The 25,982-nt window shown below is 50.4% G+C and overlaps 1 protein-coding gene across 1 annotated transcript; it reads right to left on the bottom strand.

The window, feature by feature from the left end:
• Positions 1 to 2,539: 2,539 nt before the first annotated feature.
• Positions 2,540 to 16,011, bottom strand: LOC134041986 (serine/threonine-protein kinase pim-1-like; the record flags this gene model as incomplete). Its single annotated transcript, XM_062489057.1, is given in 8 exon segments — positions 2,540 to 2,623; positions 3,026 to 3,172; positions 14,413 to 14,531; positions 14,806 to 14,982; positions 15,171 to 15,378; positions 15,380 to 15,541; positions 15,770 to 15,820; positions 15,907 to 16,011. Coding segments are annotated over 8 exon segments (1,053 nt in total), but the record flags the coding sequence as incomplete, so codon positions are not given.
• Positions 16,012 to 25,982: the final 9,971 nt, after the last annotated feature.

Genomic DNA, 25,982 nt, shown 5'->3' with positions numbered 1-25,982 from the left:
TGCCAAGCTGAGACACGAGTCTGCATGGAGGGCAGCTACTTTGGTTCTGCTGACAAAGCTTGACTTTGCCTGCTTGTGGCTTTCACTGGTACCAGTCTCATGCTACATGTGGTCCGAACACGGCAGTATCCTGAGAAGGATATTCCACCTCCTTGCTCTCTCAAGAAGGAAAAGCCTTTTACCAACTCAACTACTAGGCAAGTGTATTCACATTGCACTTTCAATGCACTACCAAAGCTTTCCAGTTGGAATGACATTTTTGTGACTCCTTCATTATTGCTGTCCTTCAGATAAGCTACATTGACAGCTACATTTTCTCACATATATTCAAGCCAATATCTTCCCATCAGGTACAATACTATAACTCTTCTGTATATCCTTACTGTCCCTGTTTTAATCCCAGACCTAAATATTAAACATTGATAGGATTTTACATCTATACCCGGAAAATATAGCTGGGTTCTCATTTCACAGCGCCGTCCCAGGCACAGAGAAATTATGCCTGACATATACAGAAGCAGCACGTAAAGACAGAGACACCCCTCCAGCATCCAATATTTGGCCAAACAGAGTTTTCCAGTGCTGAAGTTGCCAGTCAAGGATCACAGTATTCAAAGATCTGCAGGATCCAGAGCCATGCAATACAGCTCCCAAATGACACCACAAACATTACAGAGGGAATCAATACCAAGCCCAGCAGAGGACCCATCTTCAGGTGCTTTTAAGCCCTGCCTCCTCTTCCCCACCACCACCACCTCTGCTCTTGGGACACATGGTGTGGGGTTTGACATGGAGCTGGATCATCACAGATGAGCCACATGGTGAATACACAGAGGTTTGCCTAAATACATGGGAGAGAGCTGACTGTGCAAAGGAACCTCACAAGATGGCAAGAGGGAGCTGAATTGCAGAGTGGAGCAGCAGACACCTTGGATTACCTCATCTCCTGGGACTCTTGGACATCCAGCTGCACAGAGCTGCGCAGAGACCCTGCAGCACTGCCAACACTGGGACTGAGTGCCTTGGGTATAGGGGGGATCAAAGGCAGTCCCAATGACCCCTTCTTCATATCCCCACCTCTGGGATACAGCAAGGATGCCTGGAAAGAGTGGTACACAGTGCTCAAATATAGCATCCAGCCTTGCCCTCATTCATGACTCAAGACAGTTACACATGCCCTGACAGGAAAAGTCAATATCATATATAGCAGATTGTCCTAGGAAGGGGAAGGGTGGCATAGGAAAGGGAATTGGTGAGGGAGAGACCATCCCAGCAGGAATCCACATGGTTGGTATCACCATGTTCTGCAGTGCCACTGCCTCCACTGGCCTTTTGGATGGTATGGGAACAGGTTCAGATCACTGTTCTCTCCCTGCCCCTTAGGCACCTCACAGCCAGTGCTGATCACCAACCAAGTCCCCACAAAGCCATTCTGCAGGATGTCAGAACCTGCTTTTCTCAAGCCCCTCAATTCTTCTGCTGCTGCCCTTCCCTCTTACAGTTGCCCAGCAGCCTTTCAGCCCAGAAGCTGCTGAGCTCTCGCGATGCTCCGTGCTCTCCAGCTCCCACACCTCCATCATCTCAGGCTCACTGGCATTTAGGAAGTTCAGCAGAGCTCCCTGCCCTGCTGCTCTCTGGAAGGTCTCTGCCTGCCCAAATTTCTCCAGGGCCCCCATGCCATGGCCAGGAAGGGAGGTGGAGGCAGTGGAGACAGATGAACGCCCTTCCTCAGTATCCCATCATTTCTGGCACAACTAAAGGGCCAAATCAGGACCTGTTTGAACTGCAGTGGAAGGATTACATCCTGTCAGGAATACATTGGGCCCTTCCTCAGCAAGGCTGGAATCAAGTACACAAGCCTTTGATTGGACATTTTGTTTGCCAGAGCTGTTGCTCATCTGCCTCCTCCTGCACCCCATGGCAAACCCAAAACAAATGCAGGGGCTGGCCCTGCTGCAAAGGCAATCGTGTACCTGGGCTTGGGGCTGCTCTCCCCATGGCCACCTCCCATCCCTTCCCTCTGGACAAAGCCATGCCAGAGCACACAGCTGCCCAGAAGCTGACGAAATCTAGAAATAGCATCAGAGACAACTGTGTAGAAGGCCATGGCTGTACAACTCAAAAGCTGAGACCACCTGGAACTGACTTTGTAGCACTGCCTGTTCCAGCAAACAACTTCTTCCTTCCCAGCCAGACAGATTTGGCAGAAAAAAAAACACCAAGGCTTAGACATGGTTCAAAGTTACCCTTACGTTACTAAATGCAGAAGGATGGTTTCCCTTTTGGGCAACTTTTGCTGCCCTGACTTGCTTTTGGTGTTTTCTCAGCCATATTACAGAGGAAAAGCCATGACAGAACCCAGAAACCATTCAAAGACCTCTCCTGCTATTGGTACATGCTGAGGACTGTGAAGTCTGCACTACACACTCATTGCAAAGACAGCCTGAAGTGCAGTGTCCAGCTGAGCTCTTCCTTGGCTGAGCTGCCTCCATGGGCTTAGCCCACAGGAAAAGCTCTCAGACTCCCTCCTCTTGATGCTTTAAGTTTTAGCTTTCACTTTCCTCAGATTCTGTGCTGACTTGGTGTGGGACTCTGAACTTCGTATTAAGTGTTGGTAGGTTCTCTTCTCAGGGCAGTTAGACACAGCAATCTTTTTCCAGCTTAAGAATCAAGGACAACCATTACCCAAAAATCATAAACAATGGGAAAGCACCGGGAGTGGACCAGAAGGATGGGACTTGGTGACCTGAAGCTGTAACTGGACAATTAACCCCTACTATATAAGTTGACCAAAGGTTATAAAAGTGTAAAAACTCATGAGCGGGATCCATCTTGGATCCCTCCTGGGTGTAGCCCGGGCCAGGCTCTTGTACTGCCCAAGGTGTATCCTTTTAAGGCCTCTTAATTATCACCTACTGTATTCCTTTAACTATGCGTGGTCTCTCTTCCAGATCAGCCTCTCTAGGAATCACTACAGTGCAGAAATTGAAAATCTATCACACAGGACTTAGCTTGGTATCCTTACCTCACTCCCTTTTCCCTCTGAACTCAGCTCCGGGCTGTTTCTACTGATATCTTTGTAGCCAGTGCCATCTTTCCCTTTCTCTTCCTCTCCATTGCACATTATGATTGGCTTGCAGGAAGGAGAGCCCTTCCGGATGGGAGGCAACGGCTTGGAGGGAAGGAGCATAGAGGGAGGTGACCCAGAAAGATTCTCGGCAATAAAGTCACCACTCAGGCCTGCAAAGTGGGAAAACAAAATGTAACAGAGGCTGCAATGTAAACCTAAAACATCAGAAGCTCCATGTTTCATGGGACACATTTCCTGGAAACTATCCTGGAAACTTGCTGCACAGGGAAACATGCACCTGACAGCAGCCACCTGAGGCAGGCCACAGGATACCCTGAGCCACTTCCACAGAGCTCCCAGGGGAACTCCCTGGCCTCTGGGCTGCCCTGGGACAGCAGGGAGCCCAGAGCCCTGTGCTTCCCAGCAATGGCTCAGCTGCACATGCAGCCTCCTGCTCCTCTCCCTGCCCCACAGCTCAGCAGCCCTACAGCTCCACGGGGCACTGGCAGCAGCACAGCTCATGGCAGGGGGCACCTGCAGGGCACAACTGCTCCCTGGCAATGTGCACAGGCTCTCCAGGCTGGCACAAGACCCTTCCTCCCACCAGAGAGCGGCCCAGCTCCCACCTTACCTCTGTGGGAGGCTGAGCCAGGCTCACGAGGGAAAAAGTGAGTTAGGTGAACTCCCACCTTTACAAACAATCATCTAATTGATGAGGAATACAAGGGAGTTTTGAATTAATCAGAAAATCACTTTGTGGTTTTTTGTTGTTGTTGATGTTTTTTCCATGAAACTAGCATCACTGTAATTCCTCTGAACGGTATGGAGCTGGCAAGCCAGGAGAGAGAGCTTCTACTCCTTTCTTTATGTATTACTCATTGCCCATCAAGTACTTTGGGATCCCTTTCCTTCCAAACAGTTGGCAAACCACAGTGATCACAAGTATTTGACAATTACACCTAGGAAGTAGTTGTTTTCAGATGCTAGTTTTCAGGGCCTTTGTTTCTCTAAGTCCCACTCGGTTCTGGGTTGGGTTTTCTTGGTTGCTTTTATTTCGCTTTACAACAAAGGAAGTGATGGTACAAGAACAATGGCACCCCATGTTACAAGTAAAGGAAGCTTTGCGCTCCCCATTACATATCCTCAGTATTCAAGGAGCCCAAATCTTTAGGGAACAAATTAGCTTTCAAACGTTCCACTTCTGCTCAAATACTTGTCCCGTGGGTTTATTCCCTGCTTTCTTTCCTGCAGACACACCCAAATCCAGTATAAACAAGACCTGCATCAAAACATTTCTCATCATGGCAGTTAAAAGCAATTCAAACTTTCCTTAATGGAAATGGAAGACGGCAGATCATAAAAAGAAGAACATCCTTAAACCAATCTTTTATTTATCCATAGAGAATGTACAGGTCAATTTATGAAAGCACAACAGGTAATATTTAACGAAATTGCACATTTCTAGTCCAAAATGAATCCAGCAAAAACATCACCTTACTTACTGAGCAATACTTCTCCCTAGCTGCATTAAGCATTCCAGCTGCATATCACCAATTAAGGAGTCATTCCAAAGGGGCAAAACCCAGGATTTCTCAGAAATAACCCAGAGCAAAGGGACCTGGAAATCTCATCTGCTTTCTTCATCAGCTAATTATGTCTTCAAATTTCATCTCTCCTATCGTGACGTGCCCCAAAATGGCAAAGGAACAACAACAACAGGCTTTGCTGGAGGCTTTCAACTCAAAGGCATTGGCTGACACAGACGCACCAGAGACCGCATTTTGTCTGGCACAATTCTACTTGTCAGGGATCAGGCAAGGCAGGGACAGGGGGACAAGGCAGAAGGCATCTCCTCCCCCAGCCTCAGCCTGCAACACTGACACAGACAGAGAGAGTCAGGCAAGAGATTTGTCATTGTGAACATTCCACAGGTGGCTCTGGGCTTGTGCTGTCAGAGGATGACAGACTCAGACCCTGCATAGGCTGCATCCCTTTGGAAGTTTCCATCTCCATAACTGGAAAATTCAAAAGGACTTTCTCTCACAGAAGGTTTCCCCTCTTTCTCCCAGAGCAAAACCAGGCAATGGCTTTGATAGGCCATGACTCTCTTTCAGATGTCAAAGGTTTCAGTTCAGAATCTGCCTCAAGGAAATGTTATCTCCTTCAAGGGCAGGAGGAAGGAGTGAGAGGATTTCTAATTTCCTGATAAATGCCTTCTTCTTCTCTGCTAATTCTGACATGAGAAAGACTGCATGGAGATAAAAGGTGTGTGCTGGATGGACAGGAATGTTTCCTTTTCCTGCACTGCACTTCCAGGGCCCCAAGGTCCCAATCCAGCTCTTGCCACTCAAGATTCACAATGCAGGAATTTTCACTACACCACTGCAGCACACTCCCAGTGACTGGGCTCTGGGATAGTCCACTGAGCCCATCAAGGAATTCAAATGAGTTTAAAGAAATTTTTAAAAGAATGATTTTTAACAAAGCTTTCAAAATATCACCTCTAATTCAAGGCTCTAGTAGTAATTTTAAGACAGACATGCCCTGTACCTACCTGCATGTTCAGACTTCTTCTCTCTGATGCTGCTGCTTGATCGTGGCCTTGAGAAAATGGAAAACACAAGAACATATGAGGAGGGAGAAAGAGAAGGGAAGGAACAGGTGTAGCAATCCTTCCTTGCTTGGTCCCTCTGATGAAGAAGAAAATGCAACACATCAAGCCAACAAGATGCAAAGCTCATTAATTGTCCTTAAGCATTCAGTTGCTGCAGCCAGGCAGAGCTGGCCAAGCTCCAGCTGAAACTCAGCAGTCATTCCTCAACTTGCACCATAACTCCCCAATTCTGCTGACTTTCCTTTTGGAGCCAAGGGGCTCCTACAGCCTCCCTCAAGCAGCAAGAGCTGCCAAGCTGAGACACGAGTCTGCATGGAGGGCAGCTACTTTGGTTCTGCTGACAAAGCTTGACTTTGCCTGCTTGTGGCTCTCACTGGTACCAGTCTCATGCTACATGTGGTCCGAACACGGCAGTATCCTGAGAAGGATATTCCACCTCCTTGCTCTCTCAAGAAGCAAAAGCCTTTTACCAACTCAACTGCTAGGCAAGTGTATTCACATTGCACTTTCAATGCACTACCAAAGCTTTCCAGTTGGAATGACATTTTTGTGACTCCTTCATTATTGCTGTCCTTCAGATAAGCTACATTGACAGCTACATTTTCTCACATATATTCAAGCCAATATCTTCCCATCAGGTACAGTACTATAACTCTTCTGTACCTCCTTGCCCTCTCTGTTTTAATCCCAGACCTAAATATTAAACATTGATAGGATTTTACATCTATACCCGGAAAATATAGCTGGGTTCTCAATTCACAGTGTCGTCCCAGGCACAGAGAAATTATGCCTGACATTTACAGAAGCAGCACCTAAAGACGGAGACACCCCTCCAGCATACAATATTTGGCCAAACAGAGTTTTCCGGTGCTGAAGTTGCCAGTCAAGGATCACAGTATTCAAAGATCTGCAGGATCCAGAGCCATGCAATACAGCTCCCAAATGACACCACAAACATTACAGAGGGAATCAATACCAAGCCCAGCAGAGGACCCATCTTCAGGTGCTTTTAAGCCCTGCCTCCTCTTCCCCACCACCACCACCTCTGCTCTTGGGACACATGGTGTGGGGTTTGACATGGAGCTGGATCATCACAGATGGGCCAAATGGTGAATACACAGAGGTTTGCCTAAATACATGGGAGACAGCTGACTGTGCAAAGGAACCTCACAAGATGGCAAGAGGGAGCTGAACAGCAGAGTGGAGCAGCAGACACCTTGGCTTACCTCATCTCCTGGGACCCTTGGACATCCAGCTGCAGAGAGCTGAGCAGAGACCCTGCAGCACTGCCAACACTGGGACTGACTGCCTTGGGTATAGGGGGGATCAAAGGCAGTCCCAATGACCCCTTCTTCATATCCCCACCTCTGGGATACAGCAAGGATGCCTGGAAAGAGTGGTACAAAGTGCTGAGATGAAGCATTCAGCCCTTCCTCACTGATGGCTGAAGACATTTAGCCATGCTTTTAACTGGGACCTGGCAGGAAAAGACCAGTCAAACTGCTGGAGTAGCTTGGCCTAGCATGGGGAATGAAAAGGCAAGTGGTGAGGGCGTGCTCATGCCCTAGACTTGCCAACTCTCTCCTTGGGCTCAGTTCACTGCAAGTGTGGCTATGATCCCAGCTGGAATCCACAGGTTTGGTATCAAGATGTTCTGCGGTGCCACGGCCTCCACTGGCCTTTGGGATGGTATGGGAACAGGTTCAGATCACTGTTCTCTCCCTGCCTCTTAGGCACCTCACAGCCAGTGCTGATCTCCAGCCAAGTCCCCACAAAGCCATTCTGCAGGATGTCAAAACCTGCTTTTCTCAAGCCCCTCAATTCTTCTGCTGCTGCCCTTCCCTCTTACAGTAGCCCAGCAGCCTTTCAGCCCAGAAGCTGCTGAGCTCTCGCGATGCTCCGTGCTCTCCAGCTCCCACACCTCCATCATCTCAGGCTCACTGGCATTTAGGAAGTTCAGCAGAGCTCCCTGCCCTGCTGCTCTCTGGAAGGTCTCTGCCTGCCCAACTTTCTCCAGGACCCCCATGCCATGGCCAGGAAGGGAGGTGGAGGCAGTGGAGACAGATGCACGCCCTTCCTCAGTATCCCATCATTTCTGGCACAACTAAAGGGCCAAATCAGGACCTGTTTGAACTGCAGTGGAAGGATTACATCCTGTCAGGAATACATTGGGCCCTTCCTCAGCAAGGCTGGAATCAAGTACACAAGCCTTTGATTGGACATTTTGTTTGCCAGAGCTGTTGCTCATCTGCCTCCTCCTGCACCCCATGGTAAACCCAAAACAACTGCAGGGGCTGGCCCTGCTGCAAAGGCAATCGTGTGCCTGGGCTTGGGGCTGCTCTCCCCATGGCCACCTCCCATCCCTTCCCTCTGGACAAAGCCATGCCAGAGCACACAGCTGCCCAGAAGCTGACGAAATCTAGAAATAGCATCAGAGACAACTGTGTAGAAGGCCATGGCTGTACAACTCAAAAGCTGAGACCACCTGGAACTGACTTTGTAGCACTGCCTGTTCCAGCAAACTCCTTTTTCCTTAGCAAGCAGACACAGCTGATGGAATACATATCCCTGACACAGCCATGGTTCAAAAATACATGTAGGTTATAAAATCTAACATGCTTGCTTGGCAGATTGGACAGCATAAGCAGCTTGGCCTGATTCTTGGCCTTTTCTCAGTCATAAGTCAGACAAGGAATTATGACAGAGCCCAGAAACCATTCAAAGACTTCTCCTGCCATTGATGCATGCTGAGGATGTGAAGTTTGCACTACACACCCATTGCAAAGGCAGCGTGTTCTCTGACACTTCCCAGAAATGCAGTGTCCAGCTGAGCTCGTCTTGGCTCAGCTGCTTCCATGTGCTCACACCACAGGAAAAGCTCTCTGAGCTCTGCTTACAGTGCAGAAAGTGAAAATCTATCACACAGGACTTAGCTCGGTCTCCTTACCATCTGTTCTTTTCCTTCTGAACTCAGCTCCCTGTTATTTCTAATTTTATCCTCGCAGCTGGTGCCGTTTCTCCCGGTCTCGTGCTCTCCTCTGGACACCGTGCTTGGCTTGGTGGAAGGAGAGTCCTTCTGGATGGGAGGCAATGGCTTGGAGGGAAGGAGCATAGAAGGATTTGCCAGGGAAAACTTCTTGGCAAGAGGGTAGCCAGTCAGGCCTGGAAAGTAGAGATATAAAACTGTAACAGAGGCTGCAATGCAAACCTAAAGCATCTGAAGCTCCATATTTCATAGAAGACATTTCCTGGAAACTTTCCTGGAAACTAGCTGCACAGGGAAACATGCACCTGACAGCAGCCACCTGAGGCAGGCCACAGGATCACACCCTGAGCCACTTCCACAGAGCTCCCAGGGGAACACCCTGGCCTCTAGGCTGCTCTGGCCTAGAGCCCAGAGCCCTGTGCTTCCCAGCAATGGCTCAGCTGCACATGCAGCCTCCTGCTCCTCTCCCTGCCCCACAGCTCAGCAGCCCTACAGCTCCACGGGGCACTGGCAGCAGCACAGCTCATGGCAGGGGGCACCTGCAGGGCACAACTGCTCCCTGGCAATGTGCACAGGCTCTCCAGGCTGGCACAAGACCCTTCCTCCCACCAGAGAGCGGCCCAGCTCCCACCTTACCTCTGTGGGAGGCTGAGCCAGCCTCACAAGGGATGAACTGCGTTAGGTGAAGTCCCATCTTTATCATAAACACGTCTAATGGGTGGGGCATTTGCAGGATTCTTGAACTTTGGAGAAAATTTCTTAGGTTTCATTTTTCAAGGACCTAGCCTGTGAACTATTCCTCTGAACACTATTGAGTTACCATGGCTGAACAGAAAGTTGGATGGCTCCAATGGGAAGAGGGGAAAAAAACTCCTTCTCTAGTGTGGCTTCTGTGAACACCCAATAAAGACCCACACAGCTGTGACTGCTGTTTCTGCAAACTACAAAGAGCTCTCAGCAAGCAGGCAGGACTTGCTGGCGTTTTCATAGCACCTTAATATCATTCTCAGTGTTAGACCCAATTAGCAAGCAGAGGAAGAACAGGAAATTTATCTGTTGTGAGACCTGACATTGGTGGCAAACAAAGGAACAGAACTTGCGTCTCATGACCGTGTCCAGTTTGTGGTCAGCTGTGGCCACAGTCCCTGTCCTGACTGAAAGTTTGAGTGATTTGGCTACTGTGAAAAGAAGAGGACGCTAATGACAAAACATAATGAGTAAGCTAATGAGAAAATGTTGTGATGCCAGGGCTGTCCTGGCAAGATCACCTGTAGCTCACAGCCACCAACTCTGACACAGAGCCAGAACTGACCACCATGGACCAATTTTCCCTGAAATCTGGTGGAATTTGTCTCCATTTGACTCGGGCCTTTCAGCTCCTTTCTATCCTCACCTTTTCCTTCCGTGGTCTTTCCTTTTCCAGTAAAATCCATCTTTGAACCCGTGCTTCTGTCTCGCAGAAGTACCTGGGGTTGAATTTGGGAACTGTCTCGGAGCAGACGGCGATAGGAGCTCGGTCCCCAGCCCTAGAACAAGGTGGGGTGACTCCAATCGCCAGCAGTCGGCACAGACGGGCAGAGCCAGACGTGTCTCCTGCCACTGTGTCCGTATCAACCACAACCTTCACAGCCCCTTGCGGGGCTGCCCCTTTGTGACGCGCTGGCCCGTGGTTCTCTCGTTTCCATGGCCACAGAGCCCCCACCCCAGCTCCATCCCTTTCCCTTCCCTTCCCAAGGGCAGCCAGCCCTGGTCTTGGTCGGAGGGTTTGGCACTGTCTAGGAAGTAGCCGCTTTCCTAAGCTGCTTTTCAAGGCCTTTATTTCTGTAATTCCCACTCCGTTCTGCCTTGCAGCTTGTTGGTTGCGGATTTTGATTACTTCTCTTCACAACAAATAAGGTGGTGCCTTCCCCTCAGCAGCCCTGGGGATGTTCCTATGTGAAGCCATCTGTCTCACACGGTTTTAGACAATTTAAAACAGAACACTATGGATAAGCCGTCTCCTCTAAAGTGTTCCAACAATCCCGTTTCCAGCAAGAGGAAGTGAACAGTAAGAGATAAAGGTGGAAAAAAGGCCTGCCTCACCGCCCACACGGCCTGGGGGAGAGACAGCTGGGCCCCGATCTGGCAAGGGCCCCAACCTCGGCTGCTGGGCAAAGGAAAAGGAAAACCACCAGCCCACCACTAACATTACGTACAGCAAACGCCAAAAAACAACCTTACAACCAAAAAACTCATCTCCGCTTTCTGGCCGGGCCCTACAATCCAAGCCCGGCCCCGGCGCGGCCTTAGAAGGCTCCTTATGGTAAAGAGCTCCGGCCGCCCCACCTAAAAACAATCACAGAACCCTCTCCTGCCCCGGCAAAATATTAACTTTTTCACTGCCCAAAATATGACTTTACAAATACTTTATTCTCTGTCCTGTGGAAAAAAAAAAAAGAGAACCAAAATGATAATATGTACAAAAACAGCACAAAAAACACCAAATTCAAAGTACGAGAAGAGTCAAGTCTCAGCTGAGGGAAGGAAGACATAGACTGAAATTCTTCCCTTTTTTTATGCTATAGAAAAGCATCCGTTGTTTCCCTATAACACATAAAAAAATATGGGGTGGATTAAAGATTCTAACTCTAGATGTAAGAAGAAGCGTTGGTGTTAAATTAAATCAATGTTAAAATTGCTGTAAGTGCCCTAGGTTTAAATAGTGAAAAAACCCCTGCTTCTCCCTAGGGAAGAAGAAGAAAAACACCCTCTATTTTTAAAAGTGGAGTAAGCTTTTGTTTCAACTATTATAATCCTTTAAGTGTGCCTCATAAGTTGATATGGTCCTCAGTATTAGTTATGAATTAAAATGTTAGTTGAGAAAAAAAATATTACATAATAACCAGATCTCTATCCTCCCTGACGGCTAAACACTAGAACAGCAAGACCACTTAAAAATGGTTTCTTATGAAAAAATCTCTATAGGCTGAAGAATCTCCTCTCTGAAAGAAACAAGTAAATGACTATTTTAGAAATGGTAAACTAACTGAGTTGTTCTTTGTATGCTGTCAATGTAAAAAAACAAATGTGTGGAAAGAAGAAGAGTAGTCTGAAGTTTTATTCTAATTTTTCTTCTTCTTTTTTCCCCTATAGTTTCTGGTAATAAAGTTTGTCTTTGTACCATTTAAAGCTAAGCCTGTTTTATCTTCCTCCTAATCCTATCTCACAACTAAAAACGTTCAAATTAACAATCCAAAACCACTACACTAAAGCAGTGTCTCCACCCAAACTCAAACTGAACCCAAAACACCCCACTGTGGAGACCCTAAAAGGCATTCCCTAGTTAGGGAGACACGAGAGGCTTCTCTCATAGCAAGCCCTGTTCTGTCATGCCAATGTAGCCCTGTTCTGTTCCCTGGGCCAGCCCCCTGCCCTCTCCCTGTCTCTCAGGCTTTCGGTCACTCCCACCCTGTTTCCCTGTTGGCTCCCATGCCCTAACCCCACCTTTGTGCCACCCCCATGTCTCCTGGTAAGTGCTCCCTGATGCTCCCCCTGCCCAGGACACCCATCTGCTTCAACCTGGACCCTCACCCCGACGTTCCCCTTTGTCTTTGCCTCTGACCCTGGACTATCCACGCAGTGGCTGAAATAAACATCTCCGTGGATCCCATACAAAGGCCCTTGCTGCTCCTTTACCTGCAACCATCTTAACAGCTATCCAGGCTACAACACCTGGGGAGACAAAGGAGACAAGAAGGATGTCCCAGCTCCCAACATTTCCTTTATCCCTACAGTAGCTGTACTCCAATTACTGCACACGAGAGTTTTACTTGATCCCTTTAATGCCAAGGGACCATGAAGGACTTGAACCTTGTTCAAGTCCAGCCTTGCCTGCCTATTTTGGAGTGGAGGGCAAAGACGCAGACATCTTTGGGCGGGGTAGAGCTGAAATTGCATTTTGCTGCTTCTGATTTCCTCCCTGCTTTTGCAGCAGAGGGACATCTTTGTCCCTGCAAACCACTCCCCTTTCCAAGTGAAATGTGGGCCTGGCTACCAACTCCAGGTTCTTGAAGAGACTGCTGCGGTTGGCAACAGGAATTGTTGCTGAACTTTTTGTGTTACTTAAACCCCCCCACCAATTCCACCAAGTGGATGAGGAAAGAGGCAAAGAGATTTCGGTGGAAGAAGGGAGGCCAAAAGCTTGAAAAAAGGATGAAAGAAATGCTCCGATGATGATGATGATGTTAGTAACAAGAATGATTTATTTTTGGCAGCAAATGAACACCCGCTGCCGTCCAGCCCTCCCAGACTGGCAGGTCGAGCGGTGCCGTTTCCATGGCATGAGCTGCTGGTAGCCTGGGGACAGAAACCAGAAAGCCACGGTCAGTGGCAGCAGGCTCCTGTCCCCCCTGTCCCACCACGGCCTGTGCTCAGGCCAGGCTGCTGGCTGTGCTCAGAGCCCAAACCTCCCAGCCCATTCCCTCCTTGTTAGAGGAGAGCAGCGTGGCAGGACACGCTCCACCTCTTCTGCTCAAGCATGGCACAACAACCTCCTCAGCAGCTGCAAGAGCGACATTCTCGTGTGCCTGCTGCCATTTGCCCTAAGCCCTTCTGCCACCCGAGCTGTGGAACCGGGTACCCACCTCTGGAGACCTGCTGCCAGGAGAGGAGCCGATCACACACAAGGTCCTTATCCTTTTGCAGGGGACATCCACACCGTGGACCCTCCCCGGCTAGCACCGGCACGGGATGCACTCCACGGACGGTGCCGGTGCTTCTCCATCTGGTCTGGACACAAGCTGCAATCTTTCTGGAAAAAACACAAGAACAATTGCATGAAAGTCATTTCAAAACAAGACCTGGAAACAAGAAAAAGCACCAAAGGTTGTCACCGTTTCACGGGCCTGGGGAAGGTCTGACCGCTCTTTATGATACTAAAATCTCTCCAGTGGTGGGGAAAAACCCTACCTTTCCCACCTGTATGCCCACCCCTTCCTCAAGGGCCTGCAAAGCAGAGCAGCTGGGCCATGGCTAAAGAACCCGTCCCCCTCTGCTGCTCCCTATCCCCATGGATGCATGCTTTTGTCAGGCCGGATGCCCCCACCCCAGCCTGTGCCATGCTGGCAGGAAGAAGCTGTCAGCGAGGCCAGGAGCCGGCTCCCCTTCCACAACATCCATCCCCTGCCCCACCAAAAAGCAGCTGAGCAGTTGGCAGAAAGATTAATATTGTCCACTGCCACCCCAAGGGGAACCACCGGCACGTGGCCAGGCTGAGCCCTGCCATGCCTGGAGGCACGAGCATCCCCCCACCCCTGCACCGCCTGGGGACTCATCTTGATTTCGTCGGGGTGCAGAGCGTGTCCTCTAGGAAGGGGCTGCAACCAAAGCCCATCAGCTTTGCCCTGCCAGTGGCCAGCTCGAGGACGGCGTTCTCCAGCTCTGCGCTGATCTCCAGAAGAACACGCCAGATGTGCCTTGGCTCGCGGGGACATCACGAGGCCATTGAGCTGCAGGGGGATGTTTCCCCTTTTCCACTCTGTGGCAACTTCACTGCACTGTGCCACAATTTCTCCAATAGGATGGGGAGCCCTGAGCCGCTCCCTCCACAAATCGCCGGGGACCTGAGGAAGCACCTCCTTGGCTGTGCTCTCTGCTCCATGCCAGGGCCACTGGGAAATGCTCTGGGGAATTCTTTGAGAGCCACGAGACACGAGCAGCTGCTGCTTGCGGGCATCCTGGATTCTACTGTGCAGAGGGATGGATCTCTGCTGTCTCCTGGGCCAGGTGGGGCTTCTGCACCCAAGAATGTTCTAAAAGGTCATCCAAGGATGGCCTGTCTGCAGGGTCCATGGATAAGCACCACCTGATCAGGTGCTGGCACTCTGCAGAGAGAAACCAGAAACTGCTGGTCAGCTCCTGTCCATGCTCTGCCAGATTTCACAGTGCCCACAGCACACTAAGAGTGCTCAGAGCTGTTCGCACAGCTTCCCATCCATCCTCTCTTCTGGAAGAGAGCAGCAGAGGTACACCTGCCACCTCGTCCAGCTCAGCCCAGGAGATGAACCTCCTCCCCAGCTGCAACAGCAGGACACTTATGTGCCACCTGCCCTCTCCCAAAGCCGTTCTTGCTCCCGTGCCTTGAAGGCCCATCCCCACCTTGAGACACCCGGGGCGGGAAGAAGAGCTGTCCCCGGATGATGTCCTCTCTGCTTTTGAAAGGAAGGTGCCTGCACACCAGCTGATAGAGCAGGATGCCCAGGGACCAGATGGTGGCTGGCTGGCCATGGTAGCGGCCAAAGAGGATCCACTCCGGTGGGTAGTACTCCCGCGTTCCTATGGCACACGGGCACAGCTCATCAGGCCAATGTTGATTGCTCCCTCCCAGCCACCTCCTGCCAAAATGCAACTTGGCTGCAGCCGGCTGAAGCAGCATTCCCCCTCCCTCCCTCCCTGTGTGTTCCACCTGGGGAAGCACAGGGGAGAAGCTCCACTGCCCGGCTGGCCCCTGGCTTTGGGCTCACCGGCCATCTGGGTGTAGAAGGTGTCCTGCAGGATCGTGCCGCAGCCGAAGTCGATGAGCTTCGCCTCGCCGGTGGCCAGGTCAACGAGCACGTTCTCGGCCTTGATGTCGCGGTGCAGGACGCCACGGCTGGTGCAGTGCCGCACGGCCCCCAGCACCTGCCGGAACAGCGCCCGCGCCACGGGCTCTGGCAGGAACCCCCCCCGCGTGCAGCAGGTGCCAGAGGTCCTGACAGCGCTCCGGACGCTCCATGACCAGCGCGAAGCCGTCGGGCAGCTCGAACCAGTCCAGGAGCCGCACGATGCCGCGGAAGCCGGGCCACGACGCCATCCAGAGCAGCACCAGCTCCAGGGGCACAAGGGCGCCGTCGTGCTGCGGGGGAGCCGCCATGCCGTCAGCGGCGCCGATGCTGCGCTCGCCTTCGCCACCCCCTGCCCGGCGCCGCCGCAGCTCCCATTGCCCATGGCCCGGGACGCTGCGCGGCCCCCGCTCGCTCCGCGCTCGCTCCCATCGCAGCGTCCCGGCTCCCACCCGGCCGGGCCTGGCCTTACCCCGTCCGCCACGCCCCGCCGCCTGCTCCCGCTGGCCCCGCTCACTCACCAGCCGCGCCCACTCCAAGACGCGGTCCCGGGACACTCGCTTGATGGCCACCTGCAAGCCAAGGCGAGCGGAGGGCTCAGCTCGCCGCCCGCCGCTCGCCGCCCCCCTCCCCGCTCCGAGCCGGCCCCGTCTCTTACCGGGACGCCGTCGGCGAGCCGGGTCCCGGCGTAAACGCTGCCGAAGCCGCCGCTCCCCAGCAGCGGGCCCTCCCGGTACAGCTGCTCCAGGGGAGGCTTCTCCGCCCGTGCGGACGGCACCGCGCTCTCGGCATTCTGCCCGGGGCACCCGCCCGCCCCGGCCGCCACTGCTTCCCGAGCCGCCCCGGGCTCCGGCGCCTCGGGGCCGGCGGCCGAACTGCCGGGCGGCGAGGCTCGCTCGGGGGAATGCGCCGGTGGCGGGGCGGGAGCCGGGCGGCTGCGGGCCAGCTGTGGGCGGAACCGCGGGAGGGGCCTCGGTCGGGGCCGGGCCAGCGCCAGGGCCCGCGCCAGGCGGAGCCAAGAGACGGTGCTACTCCACCACCGCCACCAGTGCAGCGAGGAGCTCGTCCACAGGCTCTTCAAAAGGTGCCACAGGCGGTACGGACTGAGCCCCGCGGAGGTGGCACCGCGGCGTGCCCGACAGGGGCGGGCAGGGGGCCGGCTCGCCCACGGCCGCCTTGCGGGGCGCGGCATGAGCCGGGCTGGGAGAGGCGCAACAAGGACGGGACCGAACGGGATCACAGGGAGTCTGAGAGGGAGAAGGGCACGGAGGGCGAGCGGGAACTCGAGCGGAAAACCGATCGAGATAGGCGCTGTTGCTGCTGTTGCTGCTGTTGCTGCTGCTGCTGCTGCTGCTGCTGCTGCTGCTGCTGCTGCTGCTGCTGCTGCTGCGGAGCCGCCGGAGCGCGCGGCCGTTCTGCCGTTGCCTCCGCGAACCCAACGGAGGAGCCGCCGCGCGCCCCGTGGAACACAGGAAACAAAGTAAGAATAAATGAAGCTAATTCCTATTAGAGAAATAGCCAAATAAAGCAGTGGAGGAGTAAAGAAGACTGTTGGCTGGTGGCTTTCTTGTTTGAGTGAGATGAAGCATTTTGTGGGGAAGAATTGCCTCTTCTGACAATTTTGCCAGTGTGGGCTGGAGCGGAGCTTTTAAATTTCAAGTAGCAAAGAGAAATCGTGTCAGTATTGTCATCCCTTTTCATTCTCTGCTGAGACACTTGCAGGCTGCCCAAAGACATCGTCTGCAATATGGAACTTGGACCCAAATGGATTGTTAAGTGTGTCTGGATGTCACCAAATCTATGGGAATGACAAAAACTCTCCAGCAATATTTTTAGTGTTAGAGAATCTAGGAACAATGATATTCTGACCACGATGTGGTTCTGGCCGGGATGTGAAACAGAAATAATTTAATCCACAGGTAGCCCTGGTGTGCACAGAAATTTTGTTTGTTTATTTCCTGTCAGTGTTAGTGGCAGAAGCATCCATTGCTCAGTTTGGGAAGGCTGACCCCTGACATGGACTCTCCTCAACTGTGTCTCTGCCTCTGACACTAGAGAACACTGAGTGCCTTGAGAGCTCGTGTTGCCTGTGCAATGCTCCAGCTGACTGCCACCAGAAGCTGTGGACGTTCTTTTGGTATCTGATGCAGAAAAGGAGTTCTCCATAATACCATGCTACTTAAACCCACATTGGGATGCGGCTGTGTAGTGGCTCACCATGGAGCAGATTGCCTGCTTTGTCACTGCCAGCCCTGCTGATCCTGCAAGGGACCCTAGTGTATCCCATGCCTGTTTTGCCTGCAAGCAAAGCTTGGCTTGCCTTAGTAGTGTGGAGTAAATAGAGAAGTAATAAAATGGACAATTAAACAAGTTACTTTGGAGGAGATCCTCATGCTTTCACACATCAGCCCTGCACCTCATGCTCCGTATCCTAGTTTGAATGGACAGGTGTGTGCTAGGGAAAAAGCAGGACCTTCCCTTGAAATGGAGAAAGTAAAATCCTTCCCACTGAGTCAGTATAATTTTGAAATCAAGAGGTTCTCAGGGAAAGATAGGGGGACAGGAAGAACAGTTCTCTACTAAATATACAACAAGGCCAATCTAAACAACAATAACTATGAAATTAACAGGAACCCAGTCACAGTTCCTTTGGTTGTGTGCTCTTTTCCCCTCTGGTGGAGTTACCATCACCATTGGCAGTGAGCTCTGGCAGGTTCCCAGTGGACAGGGCAGGTGTGTGGATCCCTGCACAGCTGCAGGAGAGCTGGGGGTGATGGCAGCTGTGTCTCAGATGGGAAGGGTGGAGGAGAGACTCTGCTCACGAATCCTTGGAGCAGTGTCGGTCCCGGTGCTCCAACAGGATGCTTGGAGATAGCAAACTGAAGCAGGACAGCATCCTGGCAGGGGTGTGAGGTCCAACACCAGAAGAGGCAGCTCCTGGCACTGGGATGGCGCGGTGAGGTTTCCCAGCTGCCTTCCTCCTTCCAGAGCCAAAAAGGGGTGAGTACCAGTAACTGCCCCCCCACCCTCCTTTACCTGCTTCGAATCTTGTGGCCTTGGCCTCCTTCCCCACACTGGCCCCGCCCTCCCAGAGAAACTCACAAAATCAGGGAGGCTCTCCCTTCCCCATCTCAAGGTCTCAAGGACCTGGCCATCCTTAGCATGTCAATGGGAAAAAATATAAAACTATAAAATATAAAAAAACAAAACATACCACCAAAAATATACACAATAAAAAATATAACAACAAAATTATTAAGATACAATCAAAATATATTTATTGAAACCTACAGATAACTATCAGAACATATGTACATCTGGAACTATACAGGCTAATGCATAAATCCTTGTCTTCAAACGCTCTTTGGATAGGCAGCAGCTTCTTCCTGGGCTTGGAGGAAAGAGCTCTTCTGGACAGCAGGAAAGGACTTTGTGGGTAAATGCACAAAAGAATGTCCAGAGAAAACTTGGTGGAAACACAGGAGCCAGGCAGGTCTGCAAAATGGAGACACAAAATGTAACAGAGGCTGCAATGCAAACCTAAAGCATCTGAAGCTCCATATTTCATAGAACACATTTCTTGGAAATTCATAAATAGCTGCACAGGGAAACATTCACCTACCATCACCCTCTGGAGGCAGGCCAGGGGCACACCCTGAGCCACTTCCACAGATCTCCCAGGGGAACTCCCTGGCCTCTGGGCTGCCCTGGGACAGCAGGGAGCCCAGAGCCCTGTGCTTCCCAGCAATGGCTCAGCTGCACATGCAGCCTCCTGCTCCTCTCCCTGCCCCACAGCTCAGCAGCCCTACAGCTCCACGGGGCACTGGCAGCAGCACAGCTCATGGCAGGGTGCACCTGCAGGGCACAACTGCTCCCTGGCAATGTGCACAGGCTCTCCAGGCTGGCACAAGACCCTTCCTCCCACCAGAGAGCGGCCCAGCTCCCACCTTACCTCGGTGGGAGGCTTGAGCCATGCTAGTCCTTCACTTTGTCCTCAATCCAGAGTGTCTTCAGGCCCCTGAGCATGCCATGACTAGGAAGGGCAGTGGAGAGAGCAGGGGCAGATGCACACCCTTCCTGAGTATTTTGTCAATTTTGGCCCAGCTAAAAGGTCAGAAGCGCAGGTGTCCATCTCAGCACTTGGTCAACTTGCTGGAGAACATCAAGCCTTCACCAGCCCAGGATGCTGGAGAGGTTTTCCTGGACATGTGGGGGCTGGCTGGCAGCACGCTTCTTCAGCTTGGTGCCCATCACCTCGTAGAGGGCAGAGGCGAGCCTGGTGACCACCGTGCGCACATTGGCGCTGCGGACAGGCAGCGCCTTGTTCTCCAGGAAGGACCAGAGCACGGGCAGGGCGTAGCGCTGGACCACTTCAGGGCTCCTGGCATAAACCCCTTCCACAAGCACTGCCGGGACAGAGACACAAGCTTCTGAAACAACAACCTTAATGCAAACAAGGATCCACCTCGAGATTTGCTTCTTGGAAGCCTCTCTGGCTAAGAGCAGTGAAATAGCACACAGAGCCCCACGATCTAGAAATGGCCAAAGCAGCTGATCCTCCCCAAAATAGAACCACCAACACCTCAGGAGTACTGTCTCCAAACAAATACTTGCACCTGTGGCAGAACTTGTACCTTTACTGAATCATTTCACAATCTGTTTCAACATCAAGAATGACTAAAATGTCAACTTCCCTTTCATTTCCATTAGGAAGTTGTCTAAACCCACACTGAAGATTTGGAAATGCACCATGGAGATTCAATTGAAAGGTTTCTAAGAAAAAGGACAATTCCATCTTTGTGACCCTTGATGTCAAAGTGCCAGAATCCAATCTGGCTCTTCCCTTTGCTCAGTGGCACACAGCAAAGGGCACTATTAGACCACACTTCCAAACTCCAGCCCACCAGACATGGGTGCTGCTTGACAGCTAGATTAGAAACATCAGTGACTAGCTGCTGTCTTTGGCACAATGCTTTTGTGCCTTCCAACAAACAGCTGCTTCAAACCTCAGGGTGTCTTAGGTAATTACCCAGACCTCATTGCTGTGGCATTTGTGCATCTCCACATTTTAATGTCATTCCCCCTCCCAATGTTAATGGCATTTTTCTTGCAATGTGCACTGCAATAGTAGAATGTAGAGAGAAAAATGCAACACAGATGAATGAAATTTAACCACAACACGAGTGTCTTCTCCCTTTCTCTCTGAAGCCTACTCCCTGCTCAATTTCTGAACTGAACTTTGTCAAACACAGACAAAACATTGACAACCAACAGGCTCCTTGCATGGCAGATGTGGCTGAGACATCAAAACCTGAAATGCTCTGGACACCATTCTTATTTTCTGATCAGGCAAAATGTTATGCAGTAACCACTTCTTATTCTGTGGTGGAAGAGACTTCATTTTCTCTATGCTCGTAATCCACCAGCAATCATCAACATTTAAACACTTCCTGAAAGTGCCCAAAACCAATTCTGCCAAGCAGGAAAAGGGTTATGGCATCCATTTCAAAATGGGTGTTAATTTCAGTTAAAATCCAATTCAAGACATTGGTCACAATGGAACTTGAGAAAACATTGTTTGTTCCCACTAAATCTCAGAGAGAACATCTGCTCTTCCTAAGAGTCCTAATTTATGTTTATTTCCATTATTTCAAGAAGAGATCAAAATATCTCCAAAACTAAATTCCCTCTTCCTAGACATCTACTTTATCCCAATGCCCTTTCAAGGGCTTTTGACATTCTCAATCACCGAACACTGCGCATTTGAGATTGCTGAAGAAGACACCAAGTCTATGAAACCTTGCATTTAAAGATGCTGGCACACTTAGCAGTGCATTTAGACCCCGTTAAAGCAAGGCTGTAAATCATCTTGTCCACTATATAGAGAGATTATCACTTTTCCAATCCTGGGCTGTTGCTGACATAGCAAGCTCCTCTGAGGAATCAATTATCAGCTGCATTTGTAGCATTTTGGACAGCACTGACACAGGAAGACACTGTTTGCACACCCTGAAATGCTCAGTCCAATGCCACTTTGACAGCACAGGCAGGGAGCCTCAGCACTCTGCTTCTGCCCCTCTGGCCCCAAAGGCTGCCTTGCACCAAATCCATGCCCCTAATCTGGGTGCTGAGTTTTGACCTAAGCTGTGACCCCCAGGCACTGCAGGGTTCAGTCTCAAAACTTTTCAAGAGCAAGATGAGAATTCTGTGAGGACAAAAGAAACGGATTGCCTGAAACAGCACTTGCTACATTTTCCCTAAAGGACCAGAGATGACCCTGAGCTCCCAAGAGAAGAGCCAGCTCGGGTATTTTTAACCCCTCCCTTTCCTGGAGGTGGGCTCTGAGATGCCCCAGTGAGAGCTGGGCCCCAAGGCCGAGCGCCACCCCCGTGCCAGGTACTGCACACCTCTGCAGCAGCCAGGGAAAACCTGCCAAACACAGCTGCCATGGGCATTGGGCAGGAGGGACAAGCTCAGCACCTCCTGATTTGGAGCAGCTACTCTACTGTCTATTGCCAGGAATGCCCTGGAAATGCTCCCTGGGGAGACCTCTTGGCTTAGCAGAGGCCATACCTGTGATACGCTCTGTCACATCCAGCAGAGCTTGGCCACTCAGCTGACTCCATTGGTGGCTGAACTCTTTCATCAGTGCTACTTTATCTACAAGAGAAACACACGTTTCTGCTCACTCTTCTGAGGTCCTAGGAGAAAGGAGAGTGGGGAGGGGAAGGGCAGGGGCAGCCCCAATTTATAAAATCAAGTAATTTTCTGCTGATGTACTTCTTTCCTTCCAGCCTACTTGAGGGGGGTTCAAATTCCCAAAGAAAACCTCTCCGTTCACATTTGTCAATGCAAAGTTGTCTGCTGGACCGGGAGCTACGTTAAACATTTCAGATCAAGGACCTCAAGTGTTCAATCACACGTAAGCAGTGAAAAGGTTTTGAACTCCAGAGCAAACAGGAAGAAGCCCAGACTTGGGATACACAAAGGCACAGCGTCAGGCAGTTCAGGAGTTCGCAGAGCAGCTGAGGTGGAGAAAGTGGAAACTCCCCTTGAAGATCTGCCTCTTCAACACTCCATTTGTCAGGCATATTTCTCCCGAGCAGCATTTTCAGTGCTGACATAAATCTCTGTGACAAAGGAATTTAGAGCAGTCCTTGCCTGTGTAGGTATTTGCCACAGCCATCCTGCCCCATGAAAACAACATGTGGAACAAGACATCACTGACAGCTGGATTTCTATCTGCTTGTTTTAAGGAAATGCACTTGGTGAATCATAAGTGTCCCATTTGAAAAAGGAAGACAAATGGGAAAGGTGGAACGGAGGCAGCTAATGCCTATAATGTGGAGCCTTCCAGGGGGCTGCTCTGCAGAAGCTCTGATGGGCCAGTGTCCCTTCATGGCAACAGCAAAGCTATTCATTTGGGAAATCTAATGGGGTCCAAGCAAACTCCAAAATCCCCTTTGCCTCTGAATTGTAGCAAAGCTGTAGTCCAGGACCTCCTCTCCAGACAAGCAGCACAGAGCCAAGGGCTCCTGGCACTTGTGGGAAATGCTGATGCACATTCAAGCCTCTTGGGGGACTGGTGCCTAAGGACTGCACCCCCACAGCTTCTGGTGGATGTCAGCTGCAGTGTTCCACGGGCAACAAGAGCTCTCATGGCACTCAGTGTTCTCTTGTGTCAGAGAGGCAGAGACACAGTTGAGGAGAGTCCATGTCAGCCTTACCAAAATGAGAAACGGATTTTTCCAGCGCTTTCACAGCTGCAGCATGAACCCCGGCATCCTTTGAGTTCAGGCTCTTTAGTATTCCTTCCACTAAACGGACAATCACGGGGTTCAAGGCATCTTCCAGAATGGCTATCATTTCTGCCAGCACGTCCAGCGCCATCTGCTTCACTCTCTTGTGCGTGTCAGATATTCTCAGGACAAAATGATCAAAAATCTGTGAAGAGAACAAGCAGCAAGAAAGCTGGATTAAAATGTCCTTGTTTGGAGAGGGGATGTAGAAATGAGCATTCAATACCCGAGAAGGTTACACACCATCTTTACCAAGTGCAATAGAGACAAGGATGGAAACGAGTAGCCACAGTTCTTTGTGGCACAAACACAGTGTTTGTGCAAGACAGGATGGAGTTTACCAAAGTGTTCTTTTAGAAACATTTGGGTTATACCAACCCAGCCTGATACTTCTCTTCCCCATCCAAAGCCATTTTTTGTCAAGAGAAGAATTGCCATGCTTTCAGTGGCTGGATTCCTTTCATTGAACCCAGCCGGGAGTAGGAGACAGCAAAGGTTAGAGCAGTGGAAAATTCTGTCATCATGTGATGAACAACATCAATAGGCACCTGCCAGACAAATACAGCTGGACTGAAAGAATTTGTCCTGCATGCTGGACCTGAATTAAATTTGTCTGGGTAAGAGGGACCAGCCTGTCCCAACAAGGCAGGATGTAGTGCCAAGACAGACTGAATTAACTTCATTGCTACAGGCTTGGGAGAGGAGCTGAAGGGAAGGAACAGTGAAGATACCCTACATACTTGGACAATGTTTGTGGTGATGAGCTTGGGGCTGTTTTTGCACAGGTCTAGGAGGAGTGCCACTCCTTCCATCCGTGTCTCAAACCCCTTGGCTTCCAGGAGATCATCAAGCTTCTGGAGCATCTCCATTTCATCCACAGCTGGAGGCAACGTGACCTGGACTTTTGGATGGTGTAGGAGGCGTCCATCCGAGGTCGACTTCACCCTGGAAAATAAAAGCAAATGATGGCTTGTTGGTGATAATACCTGCAGATAATTGTGAGCAAAACATCCAGAGGTGCTTTACTCATGATGTGATTTCAAGCTAGAGAATCATGAGGCTCTGAAAAGAGCATGGACTTCATGACAATCATTATGGGAGAAAATCTGCAAAGTAACATTTTCGCCAGTTCTCACTCAGGAAAACCAAGGATGAGATGCATCTGATCTATCTTCAGGTGGCTTCCCAGGCACACAGGTTGCATTGCTTTGTGGAGAACGAGAGACACTAATTCCATGTTTAAATGCCTGCTCATATGGGAGGTGTGTGTCTTGCAAGAAGGAAACTCATCACTCTGCAGAAATGTCTCTACACCAGGCATGACAGTCTGAAAGAGGAGCTCAGATGCATCTGAGCAGATGACCAGGGGCATATCTGAAGGATCCAGAAAATCAGTAACAGAGATAAAAACAGATGCCAGACATCCCAGCACTATGCTCACATTAAGTTTGCATTCCTAGAGTCTAGATCTATAACTTAACAAACCCACTGGGAACAATTCTCTTGGATCAACTTGTCTCTCCCATGAGCATGGGAAGATCCTAGCTATGCTACTGAGGCATGTGGTCACTTTCCTGCCACTGCTGAGCATCACAGAGCTAAATAAATCTGTTCTGTTATCAGAGAACAGGTACAAGTAGCTCTGCCACTGGCATGAAGACACAGCAAGGACCAAATCCCTGTCTTAAGTGCAGATTGCAGCACAGGAGGAAATCAACCAAACATGCTGTCCATCCAGCAAACTATATGAAGGACAAGAATATCAAGACAAAAAGTCCCTATTGAGACACCTTTTGACCAAAGTTGCTCAGGAGTTGCCTTGCTACTTACTACTCAAACTTGGTTCTGTGTGAGGGTAAGAAAACCATGACTCAGACAAGCCAATCCACTTAAATGGGAACTGCTTGTTTGGGGAATGGCATCTTGACCCTAGACTGGGATTTCTCCTCAAAACACCCATCTGAAAAAGACTCCACTCAGATGTAAAAAGCCCTGGTTGAATTTACTTGTCCCAAGTCGGGCAGCAGAGACATGGCCCTCTCCTATCCTCCACAACACAGCCCTTGCCACTGCCCTGACTTGTCTGTGCTGCAACCAATGAGTGTCTTTCTGTCGCCTCATTTCTGTGGAAACCCCTGCAGAGATGTTTGTTCAGTGTAACACAGAAGTAGACATTTTTATTAAAGAGCATTTGTAGGGAAAGGAAACAATCTCTGGCACAGGCCATCTCTGCCAGAACGATTTTCCTGAAGAAGAGAAATGTCAAGCTTGTTGTGTGCTTTGTCACATCTAACAAAAGTGCTCAGTACCGTTGACTAGAAGGAAATGTGGCCTGGGGCTTCTTTGAGATATTGCTCCTCATCTTCATGGGGCTCTTGACACATGGGCGTTCACCCTTCTGCTCTTCCATCCCCTACAAGGACACAGAGAAACCCCACCAACATTTCGAATATAGAATAGGAAACCGTCTGCTTAAAAACACAAGTTAGAACCAGGATCACTGCTACCAAGGCTTAGGGAAATATTTGCAAACCTACAGAAGGAAACAGACCAGAGATTCAGTGATGCCAACTCTTTGTTTGCAATAGCCCAAGGCAGGTTATGGGTGCTGCCATAGTGAGCAGCAGTTTAAACTCCCCAATTCATGAGTCTCGAGCATAAATGCGAATAATGGAAACTGGTAGGCACCAAGAGATCTTATAGGAAAAAGCAGAAAAATTAGGACTCTTTGGGGTGGGCCAATTTTGTTGGAAGGTGATTTGGTTCAACACTCGCTCTCCCTGTTTGTGCACAAAGGACACGCTCCCTTCTATAACGTAGATAAAAACAATGAAAGTCCCCCCCCAGACAAATGATTTTCCTCTGGATGCTGCTGGATTCACCAAGCTTCTTCCAGCTCCACAGGGCTTGACAGCAGGGCAGTATTCCCAAAAGA

The sequence above is a fragment of the Cinclus cinclus genome, chromosome 3, assembly GCF_963662255.1.
Source record: "Cinclus cinclus chromosome 3, bCinCin1.1, whole genome shotgun sequence".
Classification (NCBI taxonomy): Eukaryota; Metazoa; Chordata; class Aves; order Passeriformes; family Cinclidae; genus Cinclus; species Cinclus cinclus.
Note: the sequence above shows the minus strand (reverse complement) of the source record. Positions and strands in the feature narration are given on the sequence as shown.